General features: G+C 52.5%; 1 protein-coding gene across 7 annotated transcripts in view; it reads left to right on the top strand.

The window, feature by feature from the left end:
* The window catches only part of PUM1 (pumilio RNA binding family member 1), an 81,637-nt gene that overhangs the window by 13,325 nt on the left and 43,605 nt on the right, over window positions 1–24,707 (top strand). For 5 of the 7 annotated variants that reach the window (XM_048326919.1, XM_048326918.1, XM_048326917.1 and 2 more), the window contains exons 3-7: window positions 6,324–6,392; window positions 14,957–15,065; window positions 17,483–17,661; window positions 19,641–19,807; window positions 20,706–20,976. In XM_048326919.1, coding sequence (XP_048182876.1) covers window positions 6,324–6,392; window positions 14,957–15,065; window positions 17,483–17,661; window positions 19,641–19,807; window positions 20,706–20,976 — 795 coding nt within the window. The remainder of the gene's footprint in view (window positions 1–6,323; window positions 6,393–14,956; window positions 15,066–17,482; window positions 17,662–19,640; window positions 19,808–20,705; window positions 20,977–24,707) is intronic. The other 2 variants (XM_048326916.1, XM_048326914.1) reach the window with 1 other exon arrangement.

Raw genomic sequence — 24,707 nt, 5'->3', positions numbered from 1 at the left:
TTCCCCTGGGCCTTGGTGCTGCTGCAGCTTTGGGGGATCGTGGAATCCTGGAGTTCTGTGCTTTTGTGGGATCTCAGGTGCTTTGGGTTGGAAGGGAACTTAAAGCTCATCTCATTTCACCCCTGCCATGGGCAGGGACACCTCCCACTGTGCCAGGCTGCTCCAGCCCCAATGTCCAGCCTGGCCTTGGGCACTGCCAGGGATCCAGGGGCAGCCCCAGCTGCTCTGGCAATTCCATGCCAGCCCCTGCCCACCCTGCCAGGGAACAATTCCTGCCCAAGATCCCACCCAGCCCTGCCCTCTGGCACTGGGAAGCCATTCCCTGGGTCCTGGCCCTGAATCCCTTGTCCCCAGTCCCTCTGCAGCTCTCCTGGAGCCCCTTCAGGCCCTGCAAGGGGCTCGCAGCTCTCCCTGGAGCCTTCTCCTCTCCAGCTGAGCACCCCCAGCTCTCCCAGCCTGGCTCCAGAGGGGCTCCAGCCCTGCAGCAGCTCCGGGGGCCCTTTGGTGCTCATCCTTTGCTGTGTTGCACCAGAGCCTGTTTTGGGGTGCTGTGTTAGAGCTGGAGCAGGAGGGGGTTGGTCCCAGTCCCTGTGTGGGGGTTGTTCCCTCCACTGTCACTCTCCAGGGTGATCCAGACCTTGGACCTTTGGTGATGTCTGTGATGAGCATCTGAGTCTTTGCTCTTCTTTGTGAGACAGCTTGGAAAACTTAAATCTGTGTCAGGGTGCGTTATGGGGGGCTCACAGGCAGGGAAAAGTGTCTTGCCTGGGTTTGTGGGGTGAGCAGAAGGCCCAGTGGCACATGGTGCCAGCACACAGAACATCCTCACCTGCTGCAGTTGTGCTCTGTCCCTGTCTGGTACAGCTGTATCTGTTCAGAAGTGTTCCAGACAGGGACAAGGACTGGTGTCGGGGTAGCTTTGGGACAATGAAGGCATTTGCTTCTGAGTTGTTATCACTGAGTTTTGTGGTGCTGAGGCTGTCTGATCTTATTTAAAAAGAGATAAAGTGCAGTTGTCCTGTGTAGGGTGGCTGCCTGACGAGACTGAGCTGCTCGAGGGGCTGGAAAATCCCTGTGAACGTGTTTGGGTCAGAGCTGCTGAGAGGCTCCTCTGCCGTGTGTGAGAAACAGGTTTGCAGTTTCTGCAGTACAGAAAGAGCTGAAAGTACAGGAGAGCTGAAAGCATTCCATGGTTTTTGTCCTCCTGGAATAGGATTGGGTGTCTGCCGTTGGAATTGGGAAAGGCCTCTGGAGCCGCAGTGTGAGGCCAAGGGGGTTGGGAGGATCCACAGGGTGAAATGCCGGGTCCTGCCTGTGGGTCACCACAACCCCAGCAGCTCCAGGCTGGGGCAGAGCCTGGAACGCTGGGAAAGGGTGAGGGGGTGCTGGTCACAGTCTGAGCATGAGCCCAGGTGTGCCCAGGTGTGCCCAGGTGTGCCCGAGGCCGCTGGCACCTGGTCTATGTCAGCAGCAGTGTGACCAACAGGAGCAGGGCAGTGACTGTCCCTGTGCTGGCACTGCTGGGGCACCTCGTGACAAGAGAGACTCAGAGGGGCTGGAGCGAGTCCAGGGAAGGGGCTGGAGCCCCAGGAGCGGCTGAGGGAGTGGGAAAGGGGCTCAGGCTGGAGCAAAGGAGGCTCAGGGGGGCCCTTGTGGCTCTGCACAAGTCCCTGACAGGAGGGGGCAGCCGGGGGGGTCGGGCTCTGCTGGCAGGGAACAGGGACAGGAGGAGAGGGAACGGCCTCAGGCTGGGCCAGGGCAGGCTCAGGGTGGGCAGCAGCAGGAATTTCCCCATGGAAAGGGTGCTCAGGGATTGGCAGGGGCTGCCCAGGGAGGTTTGGAGTGCCCATCCCTGGAGGTGCCCAGGGAAGGGCTGGGCGTGGCACTGAGTGCTCTGGGCTGGGGACAAGGTGGGGATGGGGCACAGCTTGGATTTGATGCTCTGGGAGGTCTTTTCCAACCTCAGTGATTCCATGATTTGGGAGAATGAATGAGATTTAGAGGTCTGACAGAGAGGAATGTGCAGCGAGGAATCCAGCTGTGCCTCAGGGGTGTGAATGAGGAATCCAGCTGTGTCTGTTGGGTGTGCAGTGGGAATCCAGCTGTGTCTGGCTTTCTCCCATGTTTTTCAGCACAGGTGAGAACTGTTGAAGAGCAGAGGCTGAATCCTCCCCAGCCTCAGGCAGTGCAGTGATCCGGTGGTTTTGCTCCAGTTTCTCGCTGGTAGCGAATCCCACTTTGGGATGTGCGCTCCCACCGGGGAGGCAGGGAATGATTTCTGAGTCAGTGGAGTGGCTGGAGCTGCAGTGTGTTACAGTGACACACATTCCTGTATTAGTGTGTGGAAATTGCTCTTCTTGAATGAGATTTACATAATTCCTGAGTGCATCCACGCGTTTCGTGGCAAGGGGAGGGATGTTCTTGTGCAATGAAGCTGCTTTGGAGCTTGGTCAGGAGCATGGTGCTCATGTCCAGAGCCTTCGTTTGGTGAGGTGGGGTTTCAGAGGGAGCTGGCTGGAGTTCTGTGTGATCAGAAATGAGGAATTCCCTTCCAGGAAGGCAGGAGTTGGTTCCTGTGAGGATGTGCACCGTGCATCCCCTTCCAGAGGCACGGCCTGCCTGGAATAGGCTGGAACGGGGGTGCAGCCTCGGGGTGCTGCTGGCTGAGCGCAGGAGTCAGCTTTGGTTGGATCACTTCCGAAGCCATTGGGACTCCCCCTGCCCTCTCTTAGTGCCATTCCTGATTGCTGAGGTTTGTGGAGCTCCCGTCTCCCTCCAAGGAGCCAGGGTGCCACGTCGCAGCCGGGTGTCAGGGCATCACTTCCCCGTGCAGCCCATTGATCTTGGCGTTGTCTTCTGGATTTCTTTCAAATCTCTGGTTCAGTGGTGAACCACATTTTCTGGTGATCAAATCTCATCGGCGTCAGTGCTCATCTGGGGAGAAGTTCTCTCTCTGTGGAGCTCCTTGTTTCTCGTGTTTACACCATCCTGACTCTGCTCTGTGCTCCTCAGAGCTCGGGGATCCTTAACAAGAACAGATCCTGATGAGGTGGAACATCATCTCCATTGTTTTGGAATCCCTGACTTCTGGAATCCAGAGGTGTTGGAGTCATGGCTTTGGCTTTGTGTTCTGCTGTTTCAGACCCTTTGTCCTTCCTGAAGGGGAAATGCAGGAGCCCTGGGATGTTTGTGTGCAGTAAGGTGAAAATGTGTTGCTATTTAACGTTTCAGGAGTTGAGAAATGGGAAAAGGATCTTTTGGGTGCAGTCTTTGAAAATCAAATAAATAGGTCCAATCATCAGTGAAGATAAAGGAACTGTGTGACTGAGAGTGTTTATATGTTTGAGCACAGAGTGCCCAAAATCAGGCACAAGGACCTGATGTAGAAAATACTTTTATCCATATTTGTTAGGGTTGTTGGAAGAGAGATGATGAGCGATGTGACTGAATTATGTGTCAATTAGTAATTTCTTCCATTACCTCACCTCTGATAGCTGATAGAGAAGGCAGTTTTTCTTTTCTGCTTTTCTCAGTGGCTGGGGTAAAGGATCTTTGGGAAGGGGATGGAGGCAGCGTGTTGCTCCTCTGTGTCATTGTCCTGTTGGAGCGAGTCCGGAGGAGCCACCAAGTCACCTGCAGGGCTGGAGCACCTCTGCTTAGAGAGCTGGGATTGTTCAGCCTGCAAAAGAGAAGGCGCTGGGGTGATCTCATTGTGGCCTTGCAGTGCCTGAAGGGAAGGATGGAGAGGGACTGTTCACAGGAGCCTGGGGTGACGGGAGGAGATGGCTTCCAGCTGACAGAGAGTGGGTTACACTGGATATACGGGAGCAGTTGTTCCCTGGGAGGGTGGGCAGGCCCTGGCACAGGGTGCCCACGGAAGCTGGGGCTGCCCCTGGATCCCTGGCAGTGCCCAAGGCCGGGCTGGACGGGGCTTGGAGCAGCCTGGCACAGTGGGAGGTGTCCCTGGATGAGCTTTAAGGTCCCTTCCCACCCAAACCGTTCTGTGATTCCATGTGGACCAAACCGAATACAAACGTCACTTCATGTCCTTTCGGATTTTGCTGGGAATGCACTGCTTGGGATCCTTGTAGCAGCTTTGTTTTGAGGTTTCCATGGCTCAGCACCCACCCCCGGGAGATGATCTGTTTTGGGGAAGCTGCTGGACACACTCCGAGCAGCCTTTGCGGTGGCTTTTGTGGTTTGCTGGGCCATCACTTCAGCAGCGATGGGTTTGCATCACCTACTGAATCTCTCTCTGCAACTTCTCCATTCCACAGACGTCTCATGGAAATAATAATTTGCTCTCTGCCAGCTTTTGTGGTTTGGCACATCTGGGGGTTGCAGCGCTTTCCATGAGTTCAGCTCCAAGTGCTCCACGGAAGAATTTGGTCTTGGTGACATTTGTGTGGCACCAGGCAGCTGAGCTGTGCCAGCTGCGAGCAGGGATGGAGCTGGCAGGGCAGGAAAGTCCATGGGGCTGCAAATTTGGGAAGTGCAGCCCTGTTTTCACTCGGTGTCGGTGGCCCGTGTGACAAATGTCACTGCAAAAGGTGGCAAGGCGGAGGCAGAACTGAAAATAACTGAGCTGAGATACAGTAACAAGAGGACACCTGATTTTTAAGCTGGGTTTCTGGGTGAATTTTAAGCTGGGATTCTGGTGACCCCACAGTATTTGAAAATTGCGTAAATATCTATTAAATAGTTCAATAATATATTACTAATTTTTGCAAAGTATGATGGCCACAGAGTAGTAGAAGAGTTAAACTGGAGGGGATTTCTGGAGGTTAATGTGGTGCTTTCCTCCATCTCATTCTTAGATGAGATCCCCAGAACACTGTCTCAGTTGAGATCTATAGAATACTGGTTTAGAATGGAAATAAAAGGTAATCCCAAGGTCTTGGTCCTGCTGGAAGTGGTGCTGGAGCATCAGAAGCCAGGGTTAAGGTCCGTGATGGTGGTATAGCATTACAGTGCTGGTCACTGGTGGGCCATGGGCATCTAAAGCAGTTTTTGGGGTATTTTTGTCGTGTAAATCACCCATCAGGCATTGCTGAGCTCCTTCCCTCGGCCTGGCAAGGCTCTGTGCAGAGCCAGGACTAAACCCTGCGTGCAGACCTGCAGCATCCTGCAAGGAGCCTGCACCAGTGTGGGCATTACTCACTTAAAAGTGCTTTATCAACTCCTCCCTGCTCAGCAGAGAGGTGCTCAGCCCTGCTGGGCTGCAGGGAGTGTGTAAACACTGAGTAGGAGGGGAGTAGTTCCTGCCTTGTGCAGGGTGTTTGTGGCTGCTGGGTCACCGGTGTGGGGCTGGGGAGGGCAGTCAGCTGCTCCCAGCACGTGGCTCAGCTGCTGGGCTTTGGCCTCAAGGCCACAGTTGGGCTTTCTTTTCTAATTTGCTTCCTCTTGTGTGCTCAGCGGCTGAGATATGGGAGTGAAAAGCAGGAGAAGGGTTTTCCTGCATTCTCAGCGGATCCAATCCACGTCAGGCACCCATCTCTGCTCCTGGGCCAGGGGCAGCACCCAGGGAGCGGCTGGAGCTGGGCCAGGGCAGGCTCAGGCTGGAGAGCAGGGAAAGGTTCTTCCCCCAGAGGCTGCTGGGCACTGCCCAGGCTCCCCAGGGAATGGGCACGGCCCCGAGGCTGCCAGAGCTCCAGGAGCGTTTGGGCAGCGCTGCCAGGGATGCCCAGGGTGGGATTTGGGGTGTCTGGGCAGGGCCTGGGGCTGGAATTGATGATCCCTGTGGATCCCTCCCAGCTCAGAATGTCCTATGGTTTTATCTACTTATTTATCCAACAGTTTCAAGTTCCTGCTTTATTTTTCTGCTCTAAATAACTCAATTTTCATCAAATCAAACCGTTGTGTTTTTCTCCTTCGTGTCGGTGTAACCTGAATGTAAATCTGCCAGGTTTGTCCAGGAGACTTTCCTTGATTCCCACCTCAAATGATGCTGGCTCCTCATGCCTTGACTCCGTCACCTGAAACCTCTGTGAAATACGAGCAGAGACAGTTGTGTTAGGCTTTGTGTGTCTTAAAAGTAATTGCCGGTTGTTCTTTCTTGTGCATGTGTAAATCTAACACATCTAAATAAATCTTGGGATAATAATATGTGTGTGTAGATAATAATAAAAGTATATAAATGTTGTAACTGCTGGGAGTGTTAAAGGTAAGTCATCCTCTGGAGCTCCATAACCCTGTTACAGGCTGTAATGTGGAATGTAGCTCTGAGTCTGGATCAGAAAAATGGCTATAAACTCTGATTGTAATAAAAATAACAGCAGATAAAAGCATTTCCTCACGGCTTTTTCTCCCCCATCTATAAATAGGTGCGTTCCATGGATGAACTGAATCACGATTTCCAAGCGCTGGCTCTGGAGGGACGGGCTATGGGAGAGGTAAGTGAGAGGCCTGGAGGAAAAAAAAAAAAAATCCATATTTTGGGAGGGGGAGGAAGTGAAATACCAGTTTTTTGAGGCTGCTGGGCTGACTGTGATGCTGAGGGTTCTCCGTTCTGCCTGGGAAGTGTGGCTGTGTGTGTGTGTGGTGGATCAAACCCCAAACCTGCCCGGCTGGAATCCATCTCAGAGGGAGGAGCAGCCAAACCCCCACCTGTCGGCTCATCCAACAGGAGAGAGTGGCTGCACAGCAGCAGCTCGAAATGGGGCTGGGGACAAGTGTTCCAATCCCTGGAGCAGGTTTATTTTGGGATTCACGGAGCTCAGAGCCCGTCACGCTGTGGGGCTGCCTGGCTGGCACTGCCTGCTGCCCTGGTTCCACTGCTGGCCACCTCTCTTGGCTCCTGCGGGAGGGCCAGGGCCGTGAGGAACGTTTGGGTAGCGGGGCTGTGTGAGCCAGGGCTGCAGCGCTGATAAGGGCAGGGCAGAGGCTGGAGACAGGGGGCCCTGCAGCTGGAGCTTCACAGAGCCCCGGGCAGAGCTGGTTAATCTCTCAGCACAGCAAGGAGGTGGCAGGTCTGGGTCTGGGAAATGCCCACTGGTTTTCTTGGAAAAAAAGAGAATTCTTGTATTCTTAGAGAGACTTGAAAGAATAGCTTGTTCCTGTAGGTTCCTGGAATGGCTTCTTTGCCTTGCCTGGTTCCTTTTGGCTTTAGTGAGTGCCTTGTGGAAGGACAGAGGAGAAAATCCTGTCTAGTAGGAGGATGTTAATGTGTGGCAGCTCAGCTTGGTGCAGGTGTGGAGTTTCGGAGAGCCTTCCTTGCTGTGTTCCTCTCAGGTTCAGACCAGTTTATTTCCCCTGTGTTTAGTCCATCCTGTCTGGTACCCAGTGCAAAAATAAAAATCCCTGGAACCCTGAAGTTGCTGTTCTGGAGAGAAGAGCAAACCAGGACTGTGGCGTGGTGGGATTCATAGGGAGGTGCCCTCTCTCAGGTCAAAGACCTCCTTCCTTCCCCTATTCCTTCCCTCTTTTCCTTCTCCCCCTTTCCCCCTTCCTTTTGTGGAAAACCATAATCCAGGGTTGGATGTTGATTTGACTTGAGAGGAAAATCCGTTTCTGCAGGTTGGATTAATTTACCCCAAGACTAAGAGGAGGTGAGAATGATTTTCAGAGGAGCAAACCCGACATTAACAACCTGCCTGAAGCTGCTGCAAAGCAGCTGCTGTGCCTCCATGTGCAGCTTGCCTGTGGAATGCTGGGGGTGGGAATGTTCTGAGGAGATGATTTTGTGACACCTCATTTGGGCAGGAGGCTCACTCTGGGATGGAGGGAGCACAGGTTCACAGCGAGCACGGCGTCGCTGTGCTGATCGTGACACGAGGTCACGCAGCTGAAATGCCTGAAGGAATTCCTAAAAATGCTGAGTTCTCCCAGCTTTTGGTTTATTTAGGCATTTCGGAGAGGAGTGAGTTTGGGTGGTGTTTTGGAGCTTTGCCTTCCACTGATGACTCATTTTTTTCCCCTCTTCTTGTAACCGTGATGCAGAAAGTTTTAGCAATGGCATCTTTTTGTCACTGGGCTTTTCCACATGCTGGAATGAGTGTGTTTTTCCAGGAAAGGTTGCATTTCACCCTTCTCTTTCAGCTAAACCACTATTTCTTATTTCTCTTGGGGTTTTTCTCCCTCAGCCTCACAGTTTCCATTCTTTATCCATTGAATTTTCTCTCTCTCCAAGGCTGATTTCAGGAGATCCCACAGGATCTGTGTTGGCTTTCAGGACCATGTTCCTCACGTGGATTTTGTGCAGTTTAGATGCCCTAACAAGGCACTGGTGGTTTCCTCCCCTTCTCCTGCTCCTGGAATAAGAAGGAAATTCATGGAGAAAATCAGAAAGTCTGAAATAAAGGAGGAAGATGAAGTAAATGAGGAAAAGAGCAAATCTGATTTGTATTTCTATACCTGCAGGGAGTGTCAGTAGTCTTGTTCTTGGAGTTGATAGTGAAAAACCTGGAGGAGAAAGATGAGGAAGAGCATTTCTGCATTTATTGTGTCTTTTGTCTTCTTGTTTTCTTGCTTCTTGTTAAGCACCATCGTAATTTCAGTGATTGAAGGAGTTTGTGAAGACATCAGAGCAGTTTTTAAAGGGCACTGTCAAACAGTTACATCTCTTATCTGTTGTGCCTCAGAATGCAGATAACACTTGGAGATCAGCAGATATCCTTATCTGGGAAAACTAGGAATACTTAAAAAACCTCCACAACTTTCATCTCTCCTATGGCTGTTTCCATCCTCAGACACCCAGCCGCGTATTCCCGAATTTCCAGCGAGTGGAAGTGTGGTATTTTCTCGAGTGGGAGCTTGAAAAGAGCCCCAGATCCCCTTTTTCTCCACTTGAAACTGTGCAAGCTTCGTGCTGTTGGTAGTGGCCGTGGTCAGCAGTGCAGCTCTGAGGGCAGGCAGTGTTGTCCCTCTGTTCCAGCACCTTGTCCAGGCTGTTCTCTGGGATGCAGGAGCTCACCTTGGAGCTTTGTCCAGCAGTTCCATGTGGGATTTTGGTGCTGGAGCTGAGCCCAGCACGTGTGGCCCTGCTGCTTGTGCCTCCTTAAGGCCTTGATCCCCCAGCCCTGACCCTTATCTTTGGTTTAACACAAGCCCTGTGAGCTCCCTTTGCCCCCCAGCCTCAGGATGGGGAGCTGGGTGTCTGCTTTTCCATGCTGCAATCCCTTGGATCCGTAGCTCCGCAGCAGGGAGCGTCTGTGCGGTGTCTTTGGGGATGATGGGCGGCACAGGGGGGCTGTGAGGTGCGCTTGGGTCTGTCCCCAGCCCCTCAGAGGCCTTTGGGACTCTGGATTCAGCGTAGGTTGTGCTCAGTCTGTGTCTGGAGTCAGAGCAGCTGGGCGAGTTACTGCCTGAAACTTAATCCAGGGGGTGGGAGGAGGATGGGGACACAGAGCCATGAGGCAACTGGAGGTGCTTAACTTCAAATACGGAATATTGGGGGTAGCAGGGAGTGGCACCCTGCTCTGGGAAAGAAATGCTGGTAAGAAATATTATGCATTTAACTGAAAGTGTTTAATTACTGCTGGGCTGCTGCCCTTGCAGGTGGCAGTGCTGGGGTCACTGAGTGTGGGCAGTGAAATTCCTGCAGCCCCTGGGGATCGTTGTAGGGGAACTCTGGGACATCAGAACCTGGAGAGGCAGCTCCGATCTCTGCTCCTGGGCCAGGGACAGCACCCAGGGAGCGGCTGGAGCTGGGCCAGGGCAGGCTCAGGCTGGAGAGCAGGGAAAGGTTCTTCCCCCAGAGGCTGCTGGGCACTGCCCAGGCTCCCCAGGGAATGGGCACGGCCCCGAGGCTGCCAGAGCTCCAGGAGCGTTTGGGCAGCGCTGCCAGGGATGCCCAGGGTGGGATTTGGGGTGTCTGGGCAGGGCCTGGGGCTGGCCTGGATGGTCCTTGGGGTCCTTCCAGCTCAGGATGTTCCATGGTTCTGTGCCCATGTCCATGGTTATGCCCCATTGTCCTGGAGAAGCTGCTGCAGAGGGACAGCTCAGAGTGGTTGTGACACTGGGGCTGGGCACTTTTGTACCTGGTTTAAAGAAAACAACCACAAACCAGACAAAAATGAAGAAAAAAAACCACCCCAAACGAAACCCCTGTGCCTCTGCTTTCCATGCCACTGGTGCCTGTGCCGTGTTCCCATAAATTCATGATTCATTGGCAGCTGAGGAGTGTTGGCAGTTGGGAATAATGTTTGGGTCGAGTTTTTCAGTTTCCCAGGCGCTGGCAGGGTTGGAGATGGGAGCAATGGGGCCAGGATGGAGATGGGAGCAGTGGGGCCGGGATGGAGATGGGAGCAGTGGGGTCAGGGTGGAGATGGGAGCAGTGGGGCCGGGATGGAGATGGGAGCAATGGGGCCAGGATGGAGATGGGAGCAGTGGGGCTGGGATGGAGATGGGAGCAGTGGGGTCAGGGTGGAGATGGGAGCAGTGGGGCTGGGATGGAGATGGGAGCAGTGGGGTCAGGATGGAGATGGGAGCAGTGGGGCCGGGATGGAGATGGGAGCAGTGGGGTCAGGGTGGAGATGGGAGCAGTGGGGCTGGGATGGAGATGGGAGCAGTGAGGCCAGGATGGAGATGGGAGCAGTGGGGCCGGGATGGAGATGGGAGCAGTGGGGTCGGGATGGAGATGGGAGCAGTGGGGCCAGGATGGAGATGGGAGCAGTGGGGTCGGGATGGAGATGGGAGCAGTGGGGCCAGGATGGAGATGGGAGCAGTGGGGCCAGGATGGAGATGGGAGCAGTGGGGCCGGGATGGAGATGGGAGCAGTGGGGCCGGGATGGAGATGGGAGCAGTGGGGCCAGGATGGAGATGGGAGCAGTGGGGCCGGGATGGAGATGGGAGCAGTGGGGCCAGGATGGAGATGGGAGCAGTGGGGTCGGGATGGGAGGGAGAGGGGCCAGGATGGAGATGGGAGCAGTGGGGCCGGGATGGAGATGGGAGCAGTGGGGTCGGGATGGAGATGGGAGCAGTGGGGCCGGGATGGAGATGGGAGCAGTGGGGTCGGGATGGGAGGGAGAGGGGTCGGGATGGGAGGGAGAGGGGCCAGGATGGAGATGGGAGCAGTGGGGCCGGGATGGAGATGGGAGCAGTGGGGTCGGGATGGAGATGGGAGCAGTGGGGCCGGGATGGAGATGGGAGCAGTGGGGTCGGGATGGGAGGGAGAGGGGTCGGGATGGGAGGGAGAGGGGCCAGGATGGAGATGGGAGCAGTGGGGCCGGGATGGAGATGGGAGCAGTGGGGTCGGGATGGAGATGGGAGCAGTGGGGCCGGGATGGGAGGGAGAGGGGCCAGGATGGAGATGGGAGCAGTGGGGCCGGGATGGAGATGGGAGCAGTGGGGTCGGGATGGGAGGGAGAGGGGCCAGGATGGAGATGGGAGCAGTGGGGCCGGGGTGGTGATGCTGCCACAGCAGCTCCCCTGGCACATCAGGAAGGCTCAGGGGCCGGGAGCAGACCTGAAGGGGAGCACAGGGAATGGTCAGCCATTGCCAATGCTCTCCTCCCTTTGTTCTGTGCCCGGAGCTGTGAGCAGTGTGACCCCGGGGGGGGCAGGGCTGGCCGTGCTCCCCTCCCTGCCCTGCTTGCTCCCGAGGGCCGATAACATCTCCGGCCTTGTAAAGCTGAGCCGGACCTGTAAATACCCGCTCTGCCTTCCCTACCTGTTGCTGCAGAGAAACCCACTTCTGCACTGCACAGATGGCTGCTTTTATCTTAATATTTGCCTTGTCTGAGGGCGATCAGTTTTCTTAATTTGTCTAATTCATAATCCCATCTCAGTGGGATCTCTGTGCCCTGGCTGCTGGAAGAACTGCTTTTGTTGATGATGTGCAAGTCCTCCCCTCCTCCCTGCTCTGCTAAATTGAATATTGGCCTAACTCATAAGTCCTCTGTAAGAGGGCTTAGCAGGATTATTTTCATACTGGATAGGGTCAATTTTAATAAAAACCAGGGAATGAATAAACGATTCTCGTTCTAAACCGCTGCTTGTTCTTTTTAAATTTCCAACCTGCAGAACTGGATGAGAGTCACTTAAAGCACCTTTTTTTTCCTCTCCATTGCAACTGACAACTTTCCCTGAGGAAAAATCCATTGTCTTGGCAGCCTGTTGCATAATTCAGTGCAGATGCTTGCTGCCTGCTAACCCTCTGTACTGCTTGGAGCAGCACTTGACAGAACAAAGCCCCCCGTTAGCCTCTGTTAATATTGGCTTTGGGGTTTCCCTGATAGCTGTGAATAGATCTGGAATCTCCATGTGAGGTAAACATCTCTCTTCTGTTTGTTTCTGCTCTTGGGACAGAACTTCCAGGTGGAAATTTGATGCTTCTGGTGGGGAAAGATTAAACAGGAGGGGGAAGATGAAACTGGAGGGGACAGAGCTGGGGTGGTTTGTGCGGGAGCAGGAGGGTGTGCAGGAGACAGTGAGACTGAAAATGTTTTGTGACACTTGGCTGTGATTCACTGCAAAATCCAGAAGGTTTTGGGGTGCAGTTCTGCAGGATCCTGTTGGTAAAGGTTTGGTTTTCCTTAGGAAAGGGGTAGAGCAGCAGAAAACAGGGAAGGGCTGAAGAGCTTCAGATCCTCCTCCAGCAGGGAAGTGCTGTAACAGAGCCGGGTGTGCTGCAGCTGCTGCAGGTCTGAGAGAACCCCAGAGTGGTTTGGGTGGGAAGGGACCCCAAAGCTCATCCAGTGCCACCCCAGGGACACCTCCCACTGTGCCAGGCTGCTCCAGCCCCAATGTCCAGCCTGGCCTTGGGCACTGCCAGGGATCCAGGGGCAGCCCCAGCTGCTCTGGCAATTCCATGCCAGCCCCTGCCCACCCTGCCAGGGAACAATTCCTGCCCAAGATCCCACCCAGCCCTGCCCTCTGGCACTGGGAAGCCATTGCCTGGCTCCTGGCCCTGAATCCCTTGTAAGAATCCCTCTCCTTTATCCTTGAAAAGAAAAGTTTGGAATTTTTAATGTTCTGTTCTGCTCCATCTTTCCTGTCTCTGTCCTGCAAGCCCATACCCCTCCCATCCTTTATTTCTACTGTGAGGGTGGGCAGGCCCTGGCACAGGGTGCCCAGAGCAGCTGGGGCTGCCCCTGGATCCCTGGCAGTGCCCAAGGCCAGGCTGGACATTGGGGCTGGGAGCAGCCTGGCACAGTGGGAGGTGTCCCTGCCAGGGCAGGGGTGGCACTGGGTGGGATTTAAGGTCCCTTCCAACCCCAGCCATTCCAGGATTCTGTGGTTGGAGCTGTGGCTGCAGAACATTTTGTGTCCTGCGTTTTGAGGTGTTGTCAGAGGAAATGGGAAGTGTTTAATTGCAGCTAGAATTCAATTTAATCAGTTTGTGCTGCTTTCTGTTCAAAACTCCTTGCAGTGCCACGAGGAGAGTTGTTATTTCTGCACTGTGGCAGCAGCAGCAGGAAAAAAATCTGCATTTGAAGAAATATGGGAATGACAGAAGCTTAAAAAAAAATTTGCAAGACACCTGATGTGTGTTTATGTTTATAAATCCTGGAGAGGGGTGGCTTGGCTTTCACCTCCCTGCCGGTGCAGATGGAGGAACAGGTTCATCTGCATTTGGAAATGATTGTTGCTCATGGAGTCTCCTGTCCTTCCATTTGGAGTTATTTTGGGATTGCATAAAGGGGAGCACGGTGCAAGGTCCCTGCTTTCATCCTTCAGTGGGAGAATCTCGAGCAGCCTACGCTGTGTTGAGGGTGCGAGGAGAAATCCTGTCTGAAATCAGCCTGAAAAGTGATTGATTTTGTAAACAAACAGATCTTTGTAGAGTTGGGGAGGAAATGGAGAGCACAACTGTTCTGATTGTGCTTTAAAGCAGCCCTGAGAGCTGTGAAATCAGTTACTCCTGCTTCCCCAGCAGCTGATGGACTCCTCAGGTTCAGCCTTATATTCGCACATCTGCTGCTGGAGTTACAGCAGGAGTTGGTATCAGCCAGGATATTGAATTTGATCTCAATCAGGGTATTGAAGTTGATATCAAATCAAGATATTGAAGTTGGTATCAGGGTGTTGAAGCTGATATTGATCAGGACTTAGCCCCACTCCTGACAGCGAGGAGGGATCCCCGGATCTGATGATTCCCGTTTGTTCCATGGTAATTCCAGGCAGATTCGAGTACTTTTCATCTTCAGTTCCTTGAGTGTTATCCCAACGTGAGGCAAGGCTCATTTCTGGGTTAATTTGCTGTGGATGTGCTGTGGTTCCCCCTGTGAATTCCATCCATCCCACCCAGAGGATTTACTGGAGTATTATCCCCTTGGAGATGCCACTGGGAGGTGTTTCCTGCTGAAGCTGTTCCCAAAACCCCCAAATGAACGGGAATTGTTCTCTCTGCCATCTCAGCCTCCAGAGCAGTCACCCCTGGGCTCTCCCAGCCCCGGGCTGGCTCCGTCCCATTCCCAGGGAGCTTCTCCCGCTCGTGCAGTCCCCGCACGTGGCCGCTGCTGGCCCAGAGCCGCTCCCTCCCATCGGTTCCCAAGCAGCCCCTGGAGCAGGAGAGCTGGGAGCTCCTGCCATCCCTCCATCCCTCCATCCATCCATCCCTCCATCCATCCATCCATCCATCCATCCATCCATCCATCTCCTGAGCTTCTCTGTCCCTCCAGCAGCAGCTGGGATGGGGAGGCAGGAGTTGGTGCTGGGAGCTCCCAGGTGGGCTCAGGAGAACGTTTGGATCACGATCTTTTCCTCCTCCTTTCCCTTCCCTGGCGAGTGCAGAGAGGCTGGAGGGTGTCAGCTGTGTGAGTGCCTGACGTGTGTGGGGTTCCTGGAGCTGGGAGGAAAATCAGGAGTGGGGAGATGGAATTGTTCCCTCAGCTTCCACCCCGGAGTATATCAATATTTGGATTGTATCAGTTGTGTTTAATGATTGATGCCTGATAGAAGGGAGATGCTTATGGTTTCTGTTTGCATTTTATACTTATTTTAATCATGCTTTGCTTTGTTTTGTTCTTTTTTTCTTTTTTTTCTGTTTTGTTGTTTGTTTTTTTTTTAATTGCAGCAGCTGTTGCCGGGTAAAAAGTTTTGGGAATCTGATGATTCCAGCAAAGATGGACCAAAAGGGATATTTCTGGGAGATCAGTGGAGAGACAGTGCTTGGGGAACATCAGGTAGCTCAATTATTTCCTTAATTTAGTTGGGGTTGAATACAGAAATGTGCAATTTATTTACTCAAAGTCGCTGGCCAGCCTGGATGACACAGCTTTGAAAAGATTTAAAAACCCACCTGGATTCTATAATGAAAAAAAAGCCAAACAGAAAACCTCGCATTGCTTTGTGATAAAATTAAGATATCCGTAGGTGTCTGAACACTGTCCAATGGGAATATGTGTAGATTTGTGTTTATGTGCTTAAAAATCTTAAATTGCCCTTAAAATTTCAGCTTCTGATGTGTTTTCTGTCTTGGGATGGATTAACTGAAAGTTTGCACAAAGATATTGGAGAACAAGGTGAATAAAAAAAGAAACCCCTTCATTTTTTCAGTACTAAACCAACCAACCAAAAGCCAGCATTAGTTAAAAACAAATAAAATAATGTTCTGAATGAGTGTTGAGTTAAATCTGCCAAGGATTTTGTTCTTGCATCAGAGACTGTCCCTGCTTTTGGACTCAAGGGGAGAGCAACATTCAGTTTAAAAAGAAAAAAAACCCGAGGTTTTGAATTAGTATTGAATTTTATCTGCCAAGGATTTTGTTCTTGGCTCAGAGACTGTCCCTAATTTTGAACTTTGGGGGAGAATATTCAGGTTGGTTTTAGGTAAACGGCAAAAAATCCCCTGCAAGTGCTGGGATTGAAATGCTGACCTTTGATTTGTTCTGTCCTTGGCTTCTGCGTGTAATGAATCTGCTCCTGAAGCACTCCTGGGTGTCTGCTGCAGGTCCCAAAACCTCCAGCTCCCAGGAAATGGGATTTACAGCTCCCAGGAAATGGGATTTACAGCAGCCCCTCTGTTGGGCGGGGTTTTTCCTGCTGAGAATACCCATTTTTAAATTGAAGTCTTTGAGACAGTGATAAGGCCTTTTTTTATTACTCCCATTGAAAAATGGCCATGAAAAGGGGACGGAGCTTCTCCAAATGTGCCTGGGTGGGTCAGTCTGGGCCCTGGGGGGATTCTGGGGAGCTCCTGGCCTGTCCCAGCCCTCAGGAGCACCTTGTGCCTGGCTTTGTTAGTCCAGCCTGGAGCTGAGGGGGATTAAGGCTGAGCCAGGCTTTGGGAACAGCTGAGGGTGGGACTTTCTCCTCGCGGTGACACCCCCGGCCAGGCTCATCCCACATCTCCAGGAGTCCCAGCCCTTCCCAGCCCTCCCTTTGCTGATTCCCGCTAATCCCACCGCTCACAGTGGCCCTGAGTGTCTGGGAAGTTTCCCTTGGCTCACCCAAAAGAAGGGAGCAGCACCCGAGGTCTCTGCTCCCCAAAATCCCCGCAGCGCCCACCCGGCCTCCGTGGGATGGTGGAGCCTGGATCGTGCCTCGGCTCCGTCCGTGCCCACAGGATGCCCTGCAGGCCTCCCACGCGGGTTTGGGGTTTTCCTCTGTCTCGAAGCTGTGGCTTTAGAACCTTTACAGCCAGCCCAGCTCCAAGCTGCAGGCCTGCCCTTCCTTCCCTCCCGGGGACACAGAGCTGGGCAGCAGTGCTGCGGTAAACCTGCCTTTTCCCTGGTTTTGGAAGCTGTTTCCCCGCAAAATCCCCCCAGTCCACGTCCCTCTGTGGCCACACTGGTGGGAAAGGAGGGAAGTTTAGCCAGGGAATGGAATTACTTTCGCCGGCTTTGTGAGGAAGCTCCAGTGTCAGTATCCTTGGATATTGATGTCCCTTCCGTGTCCCATCATCCCCTGGCAATTCCCAGACCTGCTGCCTGTTATTTTTGACTCCCTGGCTGTTGTCAGGAGCAGAGAATTCCTTCCCTTCCCTCTTTGAGGTCACTCCCTCCTGCCCAGCCAGGGGTTTTTGCAGGGCCCAGAAGGATTTGGAGACTCCCGAGTCTGTCCTGGTTGGACCTCGCAGCCTCAGGGATGGCAGAGGGCTGGGGCTGGTGCAGGAGGACTGGGGGATGAGGAGGAAGAAATGAACTCCTCAGAAACCTTTTCCTGAGGAAAGAGCAGCCAAAACAACTCTCTGATCATGACATGAGCACAACAACTGATGGGACAGAGGACGCAGGGAGAGGCCATAGGATCATGTTTTAGATGACAACCCAAAACTTGTTTATCACTGTACTAATGCAAGAGTTTTACTAAAACTAAAAACTAAAACCTTGGTTTTTTTAATTGCAACCTTTAATTAGTCTTAAATTTCTGAAATTCTATGATTTTAGATTTTAAACATAGCTCTCACTTGTAAATTTGCATGTTGTAGTATTTAAAAAATGAGAAAGCCATCCTGGTTTTACTAATGGACATCACCAGAGTGACAAAGTTGGCACTTTTTCGTGCAAGCAAGCCCCTGGGGAGTACATATTGAATGATTTAATTTGCCTCCTTTGAATAGTTGGATCTGCTTGTGAGAATTTCCATGTTTCTGTTCCAGATCACTCTGTTTCCCAGCCAATTATGGTTCAGAGAAGACCTGGGCAGGGCTTCCATGTGAACAGCGAAGTCAACTCGGTGCTGTCACCACGGTCAGAGAGCGGAGGACTCGGAGTTAGCATGGTGGAGTATGTGCTGAGCTCATCTCCTGGAGATTCCTGCCTAAGGAAAGGAGGATTTGTAAGTGCCTGATCCCCACATTTCTGTTCCCCTGCTGTCCTTTTCTCCCTTTGCTGCTCGGTTTGTTCGTTTGTTGATCATTCCTAAGGCAGAGCTTTCTTGCTTTGCTCTCGGTGTAGCTCTTCCCCCAAGCAGGGCAGGTTTTGGCCTTGACTTGGAGGATGGAAGATGGGAGATGGGAAGGTGCTGGCATTGTCTGATTCCCTGGATAAGCCCCCCGGCAGTAACACCCCATCCAGGCTAATCCTTGGAGAAGGTTGCACAAACACCTCCCCTGAGCCTTGGCTGCCTTGGTGCTGCCTCAGAACAAAAACTCCGTGTGATGGTGCCAGAAGCGGGACACAGCTCCAGACCCGCTCCTCACCTGATCAGAACTGTCATGGCACACTGGTTATCCTTGTCCTGTGGCTTTTCCTTACGCTATTTTTTTGGGATAACCCCCCCCTCCAATAAATGTATTGCTCTCACACCCCCTTCCCTGGCATTGCTGCTTGCTGGATGGATGTGTTTTACAGCTGGCATTGCTTTCCACGCAGGTCGTTTCCCACGTGTTTTGTGGGGTGGGGAAGGAGCACAGCCTCGAATTTCAGACTGTGGGGAGAGGTGGCATCGAGCCCAGCCCTGTAGCAGGGAAAAGGGCTCCAGAAATGGTGGAAAACCATCCTTTGGATGCTCTCCAGGGAGCTGCTTTGCAGCTTCCCTCATCCCTCCTGGGATTGCTGGCCCTCATTAGGCGGTGCCTGAGAACCTGGGGGAGCCCTGAGCCGAGCAGAGAGGATTTTTGGGATGTGAGCGCTCAGGGCAAGGAGCCCATTTATCCACGTTGGGGGTCAGGGAGGGATTTGCTCCTCAGCACAGTCAGGGTGACAGTGGTGACCCCGCTGTCACTGCTGAACAGACCCCGTTGCTTGGGGGAGTATCGCTCCAAATCTGCATTTACAGGTGGCATTCCCAGGTAATGTTCAGGAAGCACAATTTTATTCTCTTTCAGAAGCAGCATCAAAAGATTTTTGCTTTCAGAACAGTTCTGTTTTCTCTAAATATGAGGGGGAAAAATCCCTCCCTCCAGTTAGAGAGAGTGGGAAAAGGGTTCGGTGCCAGAGGCACAAACGTTGTGTGCAGAGCACTTCTGCCTCCAGCAGGGAGGAGGGCAGGGTTTGGGTGTCTGTCCCTGTGACAGCACCAAAGCTGCCTCTGATAAATATGTTTATATGCCCCTTGCTGGTTTTTATCATAAATTATGTTGTTTTTCCTCTCCCTTTTGTTGTTCAAAACACTGCCCCAGGCATCATGGCCCTTTATTCTCCTCCCAAGTGAAATAAAACGCAGACATGAAGGGCAGGAACGCTGCAGCTGTAACGCCACTCATGAAATGCTCCACACAACAGAAATCCTTTTCTTCCTCCTTTTTTTCCCCCCCCCTTTTCTCCCAAAGAAATTTGCTCCAGGATTACAGGAGCCAGTGACTGAGGCATGATTTATTTGAGTGTTTTTAAATGAGCTGTGAAGTTTTGGAATTCACTGTTGATGCCCCCAAAACTGAGGTGATTTTCAAACACTTGTCCAGTCAAGAGCTGTCTCTGACACTGAGCCAGGCACTTCAGAGAGGCTCTAATTCAGTTTATGCCCCTGCAGCATTTGCTGGTGTTGATTTGGAAGTGCTTAAGTCCCATCTAGAAAGAGAATTCTTCGAAATTATTTTGGGGTGGGATTTTTAGAGCCTATAAAAACAAACCTTGAGTTACTAAATGGAGGAAACCTGAATAGATGAAAGCCCTCTTGGAAGAGTGAGAACGAATTCCCTTATTTCTTTGATTATTATTGAATATTTTGCATTTTTACCTACTTTTTGGTAGGAATTAATGTTTGCAAGTGACTTCTTTTGTTGTGACGTGTGTCTTTGATTTGTTACCATCTCGGGGTAACGGGAAAATTGATCTGAAAACTCAGCTTATTAAAACAATGTCTCTTTTGCCCAGGGGCCAAGGGATGCAGAGAGTGACGAGAATGACAAAGGGGATAAGAAAAACAAGGGCACGTTTGATGGAGATAAATTGGGAGATCTGAAGGAGGAGGGGGATGTGATGGATAAATCCAATGGTTTGCCTGTTCAGAATGGGATCGACGCCGACGTCAAAGACTTCAGGTATGTTCATAATTAATCAGTTAATAATTAATCAGCATTGGGGTCTAACCTCAGCCCCCCCCAGGCTCTCACTCCCTCCCCTGCAGTGCCATGGTGGGGGAGAATCTGAGGGGGAAAAGTGAGAACTCGTGGGTTGAGGTGGAAACATTTTCATGGGGAAGGGAAAACTGTGCATGGAAGCAAAGCAGGAATTACCCAGCACTTGCCAAGGGAAGGTGCTCAGGCATCCCATTGCCAGGACAGCTGGGCTCCCCTGGAGTCACTGGAGCCTCTCCATGGCCAGGGCAGGCTGAGGGAGCTTCTCCTTTATGGCACCACCTCCAGGCAGTGCTGCTGGGTCTGGGTGTGTGGTGCTGCTCTGATGCTGGGCTGGAGCGTTCCTGGTTTTACTTTTTGTTCATATTTTTTAAATACATCCATTTCTCCCTAGAATTAACTCGGGGAACTATTTCAGACCATCTTTTTTATTTACCCCACTCTACTCCAACACCTCCAGGCCGTTCTGGTGAGCCTGATGCTGGGCTGGAGCATTCCTGGTTTTATTTATTTTGAATTTTTTAAAATACATCAATTTCTCCTTAGAATTAACTCAGGGAGCTCTTTCAGACCCTCTCATTATTTTTCTCTCTTTTGTTGCACCACCTCCAGGCAGTGCTGCTGGGTCTGGGTGTGTGGTGCTGCTGTGATGCTGGGCTGGAGCGTTCCTGGTTTTACTTTTTGTTTATTTTTTTAAACACATCCATTTCTCCCTAGAATTAACTCAGGGAGATATTTCAGACCATCTCTTTATTTCTTTGCCCCTCTTTTACCCCCCCCTCCAGGCAGTTCTGGTGGGTCTGGGGGTGGGCTGGAGCGTTCCTGGTGCTGCTTCCTGACGTGGTTTTCCCTCCCCGCGCAGCCGCACGCCCGGGAACTGCCAGAACTCCGCCAGCGAGGTGGATCTGCTGGGCCCCAACCAGAACGGCTCCGAGGGCCTGGCCCAGCTGGCCAGCACCAACGGGGCCAAGCCCGTGGAGGACTTCTCCAACATGGAGTCTCAGAGCGTGCCCCTGGATGCCATGGAGCACGTGGGCATGGAGCCGCTGCAGTTCGATTATTCCGGCACTCAGGTCCCCGTGGACTCGGCTGCGGCCACCGTGGGGCTCTTCGACTACAATTCCCAGCAGCAGGTGAGGAGCTGCTCCCTGACCCACCTCTGTGGCTCCAAAGGAATCCACGTGGGATGGGATGAGGTCGGGATCCTGTCCTGGGAGAAGGGGTGGAGGAAGATTTGAAGCGTTTTCATTGTCTTCGTGCTGTGTGGGTCCTCAGAGGAGATTGGAGCAGGAGATCTGCTTCCCATGGCAGCAATTCCCACAGCAATTCCCACAGCACTGCCCTCTCGAGTGATCCTGGGTGTCATTGAAAAAGAGCTTTAAAGTAGTAAAAAGTGTCAAAAAACCCAAACACCACCCACCCTGGAGCCCTGAAAGTGGCTGAGAGGTCCAGGAAGTGCTCAGCCCGGGTGTGAGCCCCGCATTGGGTTTTGCTGAGCCTCACATTTGGCCCTGCTGAGCCCCACGTTGGGCTGGGCTGAGCCCCATGTTGGGTTTTACTGGGTCCCACACTGGGCTCTGCTGCCACGACCAGAGCAGCCTGAGGCAATTACGAGTTCAAACCCTCTCCTGCCTGAGCCTGGTTTAAACCCTGAGGGCAGAGTCCACCACTACAAACCTTTATCTGAGCCTGCTTTAGGTTTGTTTGACCTTTCTCCCACACAAGCCCAGAGTCCCTGATCCAAAGCCTCCCTTGGCTCCTGCTGAATGCTGGGCCTGGCTCCAGCAATCGACTCCTGCTCTGCTCCTGTTCCTGCTCGTTTGGGTAATGATCGTAAACTTTGTTGTATTGTAAACCTTCCCTTTGCAAGTTTGATATCCCTCCGAGAAGAACGGAGCCCTTTGTTGTAGCTGACTGCAGGGATGTGTAACTCTCCCTGGCTTCCCTAAAATATCTGATTTTTTTAGCAGAAGAGCCTCTGGCACTCTGGAGTGAGGGGAGCCATTGCCAAGTTTGTGCTGAGTTATCACAGCCTTAAAAGCAATGTAAATAATCTGTGTTGGAGCTCAACTGGCTGCTCTATTCTACAGCATCTTGGGGAGGTTAATGATGGAAAATTTAATGATTAAACTAAATAGCTGCTGTAGAGTTCAAAAAGGAAAAAAAGCAGATAGTTCCAAGTCTTTGTCTTGCTCTGGTGTAAGGCCTGGGATGCCAGAATTACTTTTAAACCATGAAATTGTGTGGTTTTTAAAACATTAGGGCTACACAAGTGAGCTGCTTCTAGAGAAGCATTAGGGATGGGACTGGAGCGGCAGGAGTGGGAAGCCTGGAATTTGCATTTTGTCAGGGTTTTCTGTTTCAGTGAAGGCTCATTTACAAGCTCGAGGAGTTTTTATTTGTTTCTTTCAGCCTTTAAAAATTAAGATTTAAAATTTGGCACGTCTGGCACCCACTGGTGGAAATAAACCCTCGCAAAGGAAGGCAGAGCAGGGAAGGGTCCCCATTTTGGGAGCGATGCAGTGCGGATTTCTGGCTGGGTTTGGGATTTTTGTTTCATACCGAGTGGATGGGCAGTGTCCGTGTGCAGCTGATGTCCCCTCTGTGTCATCAGCTGTCTGGGAATCACGGGATCACTGAGGGTGGAAAAGCCTTCCCAGATCAAATCCGAGCTGTGCCCCATCCCCACCTTGTCCCCAGCCCAGAGCACTCAGTGCCACCTCCTGAATCCTTCCTTGGGCACCTCCAGGGATGGGCACTCCAAACCTCCCTGGGCAGCCCCTGCCAATCCCTGAGCACCCTTTCCATGGGGAAATTCCTGCTGCTGCCCACCCTGAGCCTGCCCTGGCCCAGCCTGAGGCCGTTCCCTCTCCTCCTGTCCCTGTTCCCTGCCAGCAGAGCCTGATTCCCCCCGGCTGCCCCCTCCTGTCAGGGACTTGTGCAGAGCCACAAGGTCCCCCCTGAGCCTCCTTTGCTCCAGGCTGAGCCCCTTTCCCAGCTCCCTCAGGAATTCTCCAGCCCCTTCCCAGCTCCATTTCCCTGTTGTGGAGCCCAGGTCCCCTCTTGTCTCTCCCTGATTTTGGGGGAGCAGTGGGGACACAGCTGCTGCCCTCAGTCCCACCCAGGCCCTGCTGAGCTGCCAAACAAGATCTGTTACTGTCAGTTTTTGCAGCTTCCACCTCCAGTGAAAGCAAACAGGAGCCTTTGTGAGCCTGAAGTGCTGTAGTGAAGATAAGGAATCACTCCCCAGCCAAGTGTGCCCTCTCAGGGCAGGTTTGTGGAAATCCAGGGATCTTGGCTCCCACTTGTGCCCATTTCCTCAATACCTGATGCCCAAAGCCGGGGTTTGTCCACTGCCAGTCTCGGCCTGGATGAAAGGAATCTTTTCCCGTTCCGTTGTCAGCAGGAAATCTGTCCTGAACAAGGGATCTGATCCCTAGAAGTGCCCTTTGGGGCTGTGGGGAAGCATCCCATCCTTGGAAGGGATTAGGAGCCAGCACAGCTGGGAGCAGGATGAGGAAGGGGAAGGTTTTACCCCCGTGTCATCTGATTAGAGCTGTCAGATGTTGGTGTCGCAGGAGAAACTGGCTCAGGGAGATCTGATCTCCCAGCATTCCCACAACCGTGGGGTTCTGCTTCCTTGGAATTCTCTCAGTGAGCTCCTCCACGTGCTGGAAATCATCCTTCATTTGTCCTGGAGGAGAGGGGAGCAGCCTCACTGCAGTGCTGGATGGTCTCCCTGAGCTCCTGCAGAGCCGTGTCAGGCCTTGCAGCTTTTCATTCCAAATGCATTTTCCTGCAGCCTGAAGTGCTCCAGGTGCACTTTCCTGGTACCTTTGTAAATTCAGGTTAACATTCCTGTTGCAGAGGTTCCTCGTCCTTTTCCCCTCCCTCAATCTCCCCATTTCACGCTGATTTGTGGGGTTTGGGGTGTGGGGCTGGGCTGTCAGCAGATGGAGACAGCGCAGCGAGGCTTCAACAGCTCTTCCTAAATACGCTGAGGTGATGATTCCCAGAGCTCCCGTGGCTTATCTGGCTGAGGAAAGCCTGGAATTGGGATGGTTTTCCTTGGCTCTGCCTCCTTGGACAGGCTGCAGGATGAAATCTGCAGCTGCAGGGTTGGAGCTGTGCTGACTTTCTTCTGAGCAAGGCTGTGAATTCAAGTGGGAGGAGGGAGAGGTCACAAAATCCTGGAAGGGACCTCAAAGCCCACCCAGTGCCAGCCCTGCCCTGGCAGGGACACCTCCCACTGTGCCAGGCTGCTCCAGCCCCAATGTCCAGCCTGGCCTTGGGCACTGCCAGGGATCCAGGGGCAGCCCCAGCTGCTCTGGCAATTCCATGCCAGCCCCTGCCCACCCTGCCAGGGAACAATTCCTGCCCAAGATCCCATTTAAATCCTTCCTCTCATAGTTTAAGGCCATTCCCTCTTGTCCTGTCCCTCCATCCCTTGTCCCTCTCCAGCTTCCTTGCAGTCCTTTTATATCTGGAAGTCAAATTTTGCAGGGATCAGCTGAGCCCCCAGAGCAGGCAGACAACGAAAAGAAGAGCCAAGAGCAGCAGGTGAAATACTGGTGGTGAAATACTGATGCTCTGAGTAGGTGTGGGTTCCTTTTTGCCAACTCTTCTGATTTCCACATGGATCAGTGAGTTGCATTTGGGAGGTGTGGGAATCCTCACACGTGTAAAATGAGCACAAGAAGTGTTTTCAGAGAGAGAAATGCTTTTTTTGCCCTCAAGACAAGGCAGTAATAACCCGGCCATTTCCTCTGGGCTTCGCTGCGTGGAATCCACATCCACAGGCTGGAAAAGCAGATCCCAGGGATGCAAAAGCATGTGAATCCTCGGGGGTTTGGTGAAAGTTTGC

The sequence above is a fragment of the Corvus hawaiiensis genome, chromosome 23 (genome assembly GCF_020740725.1).
Source record: "Corvus hawaiiensis isolate bCorHaw1 chromosome 23, bCorHaw1.pri.cur, whole genome shotgun sequence".
NCBI classification, from domain to species: Eukaryota; Metazoa; Chordata; class Aves; order Passeriformes; family Corvidae; genus Corvus; species Corvus hawaiiensis.
Note: the sequence above shows the minus strand (reverse complement) of the source record. Positions and strands in the feature narration are given on the sequence as shown.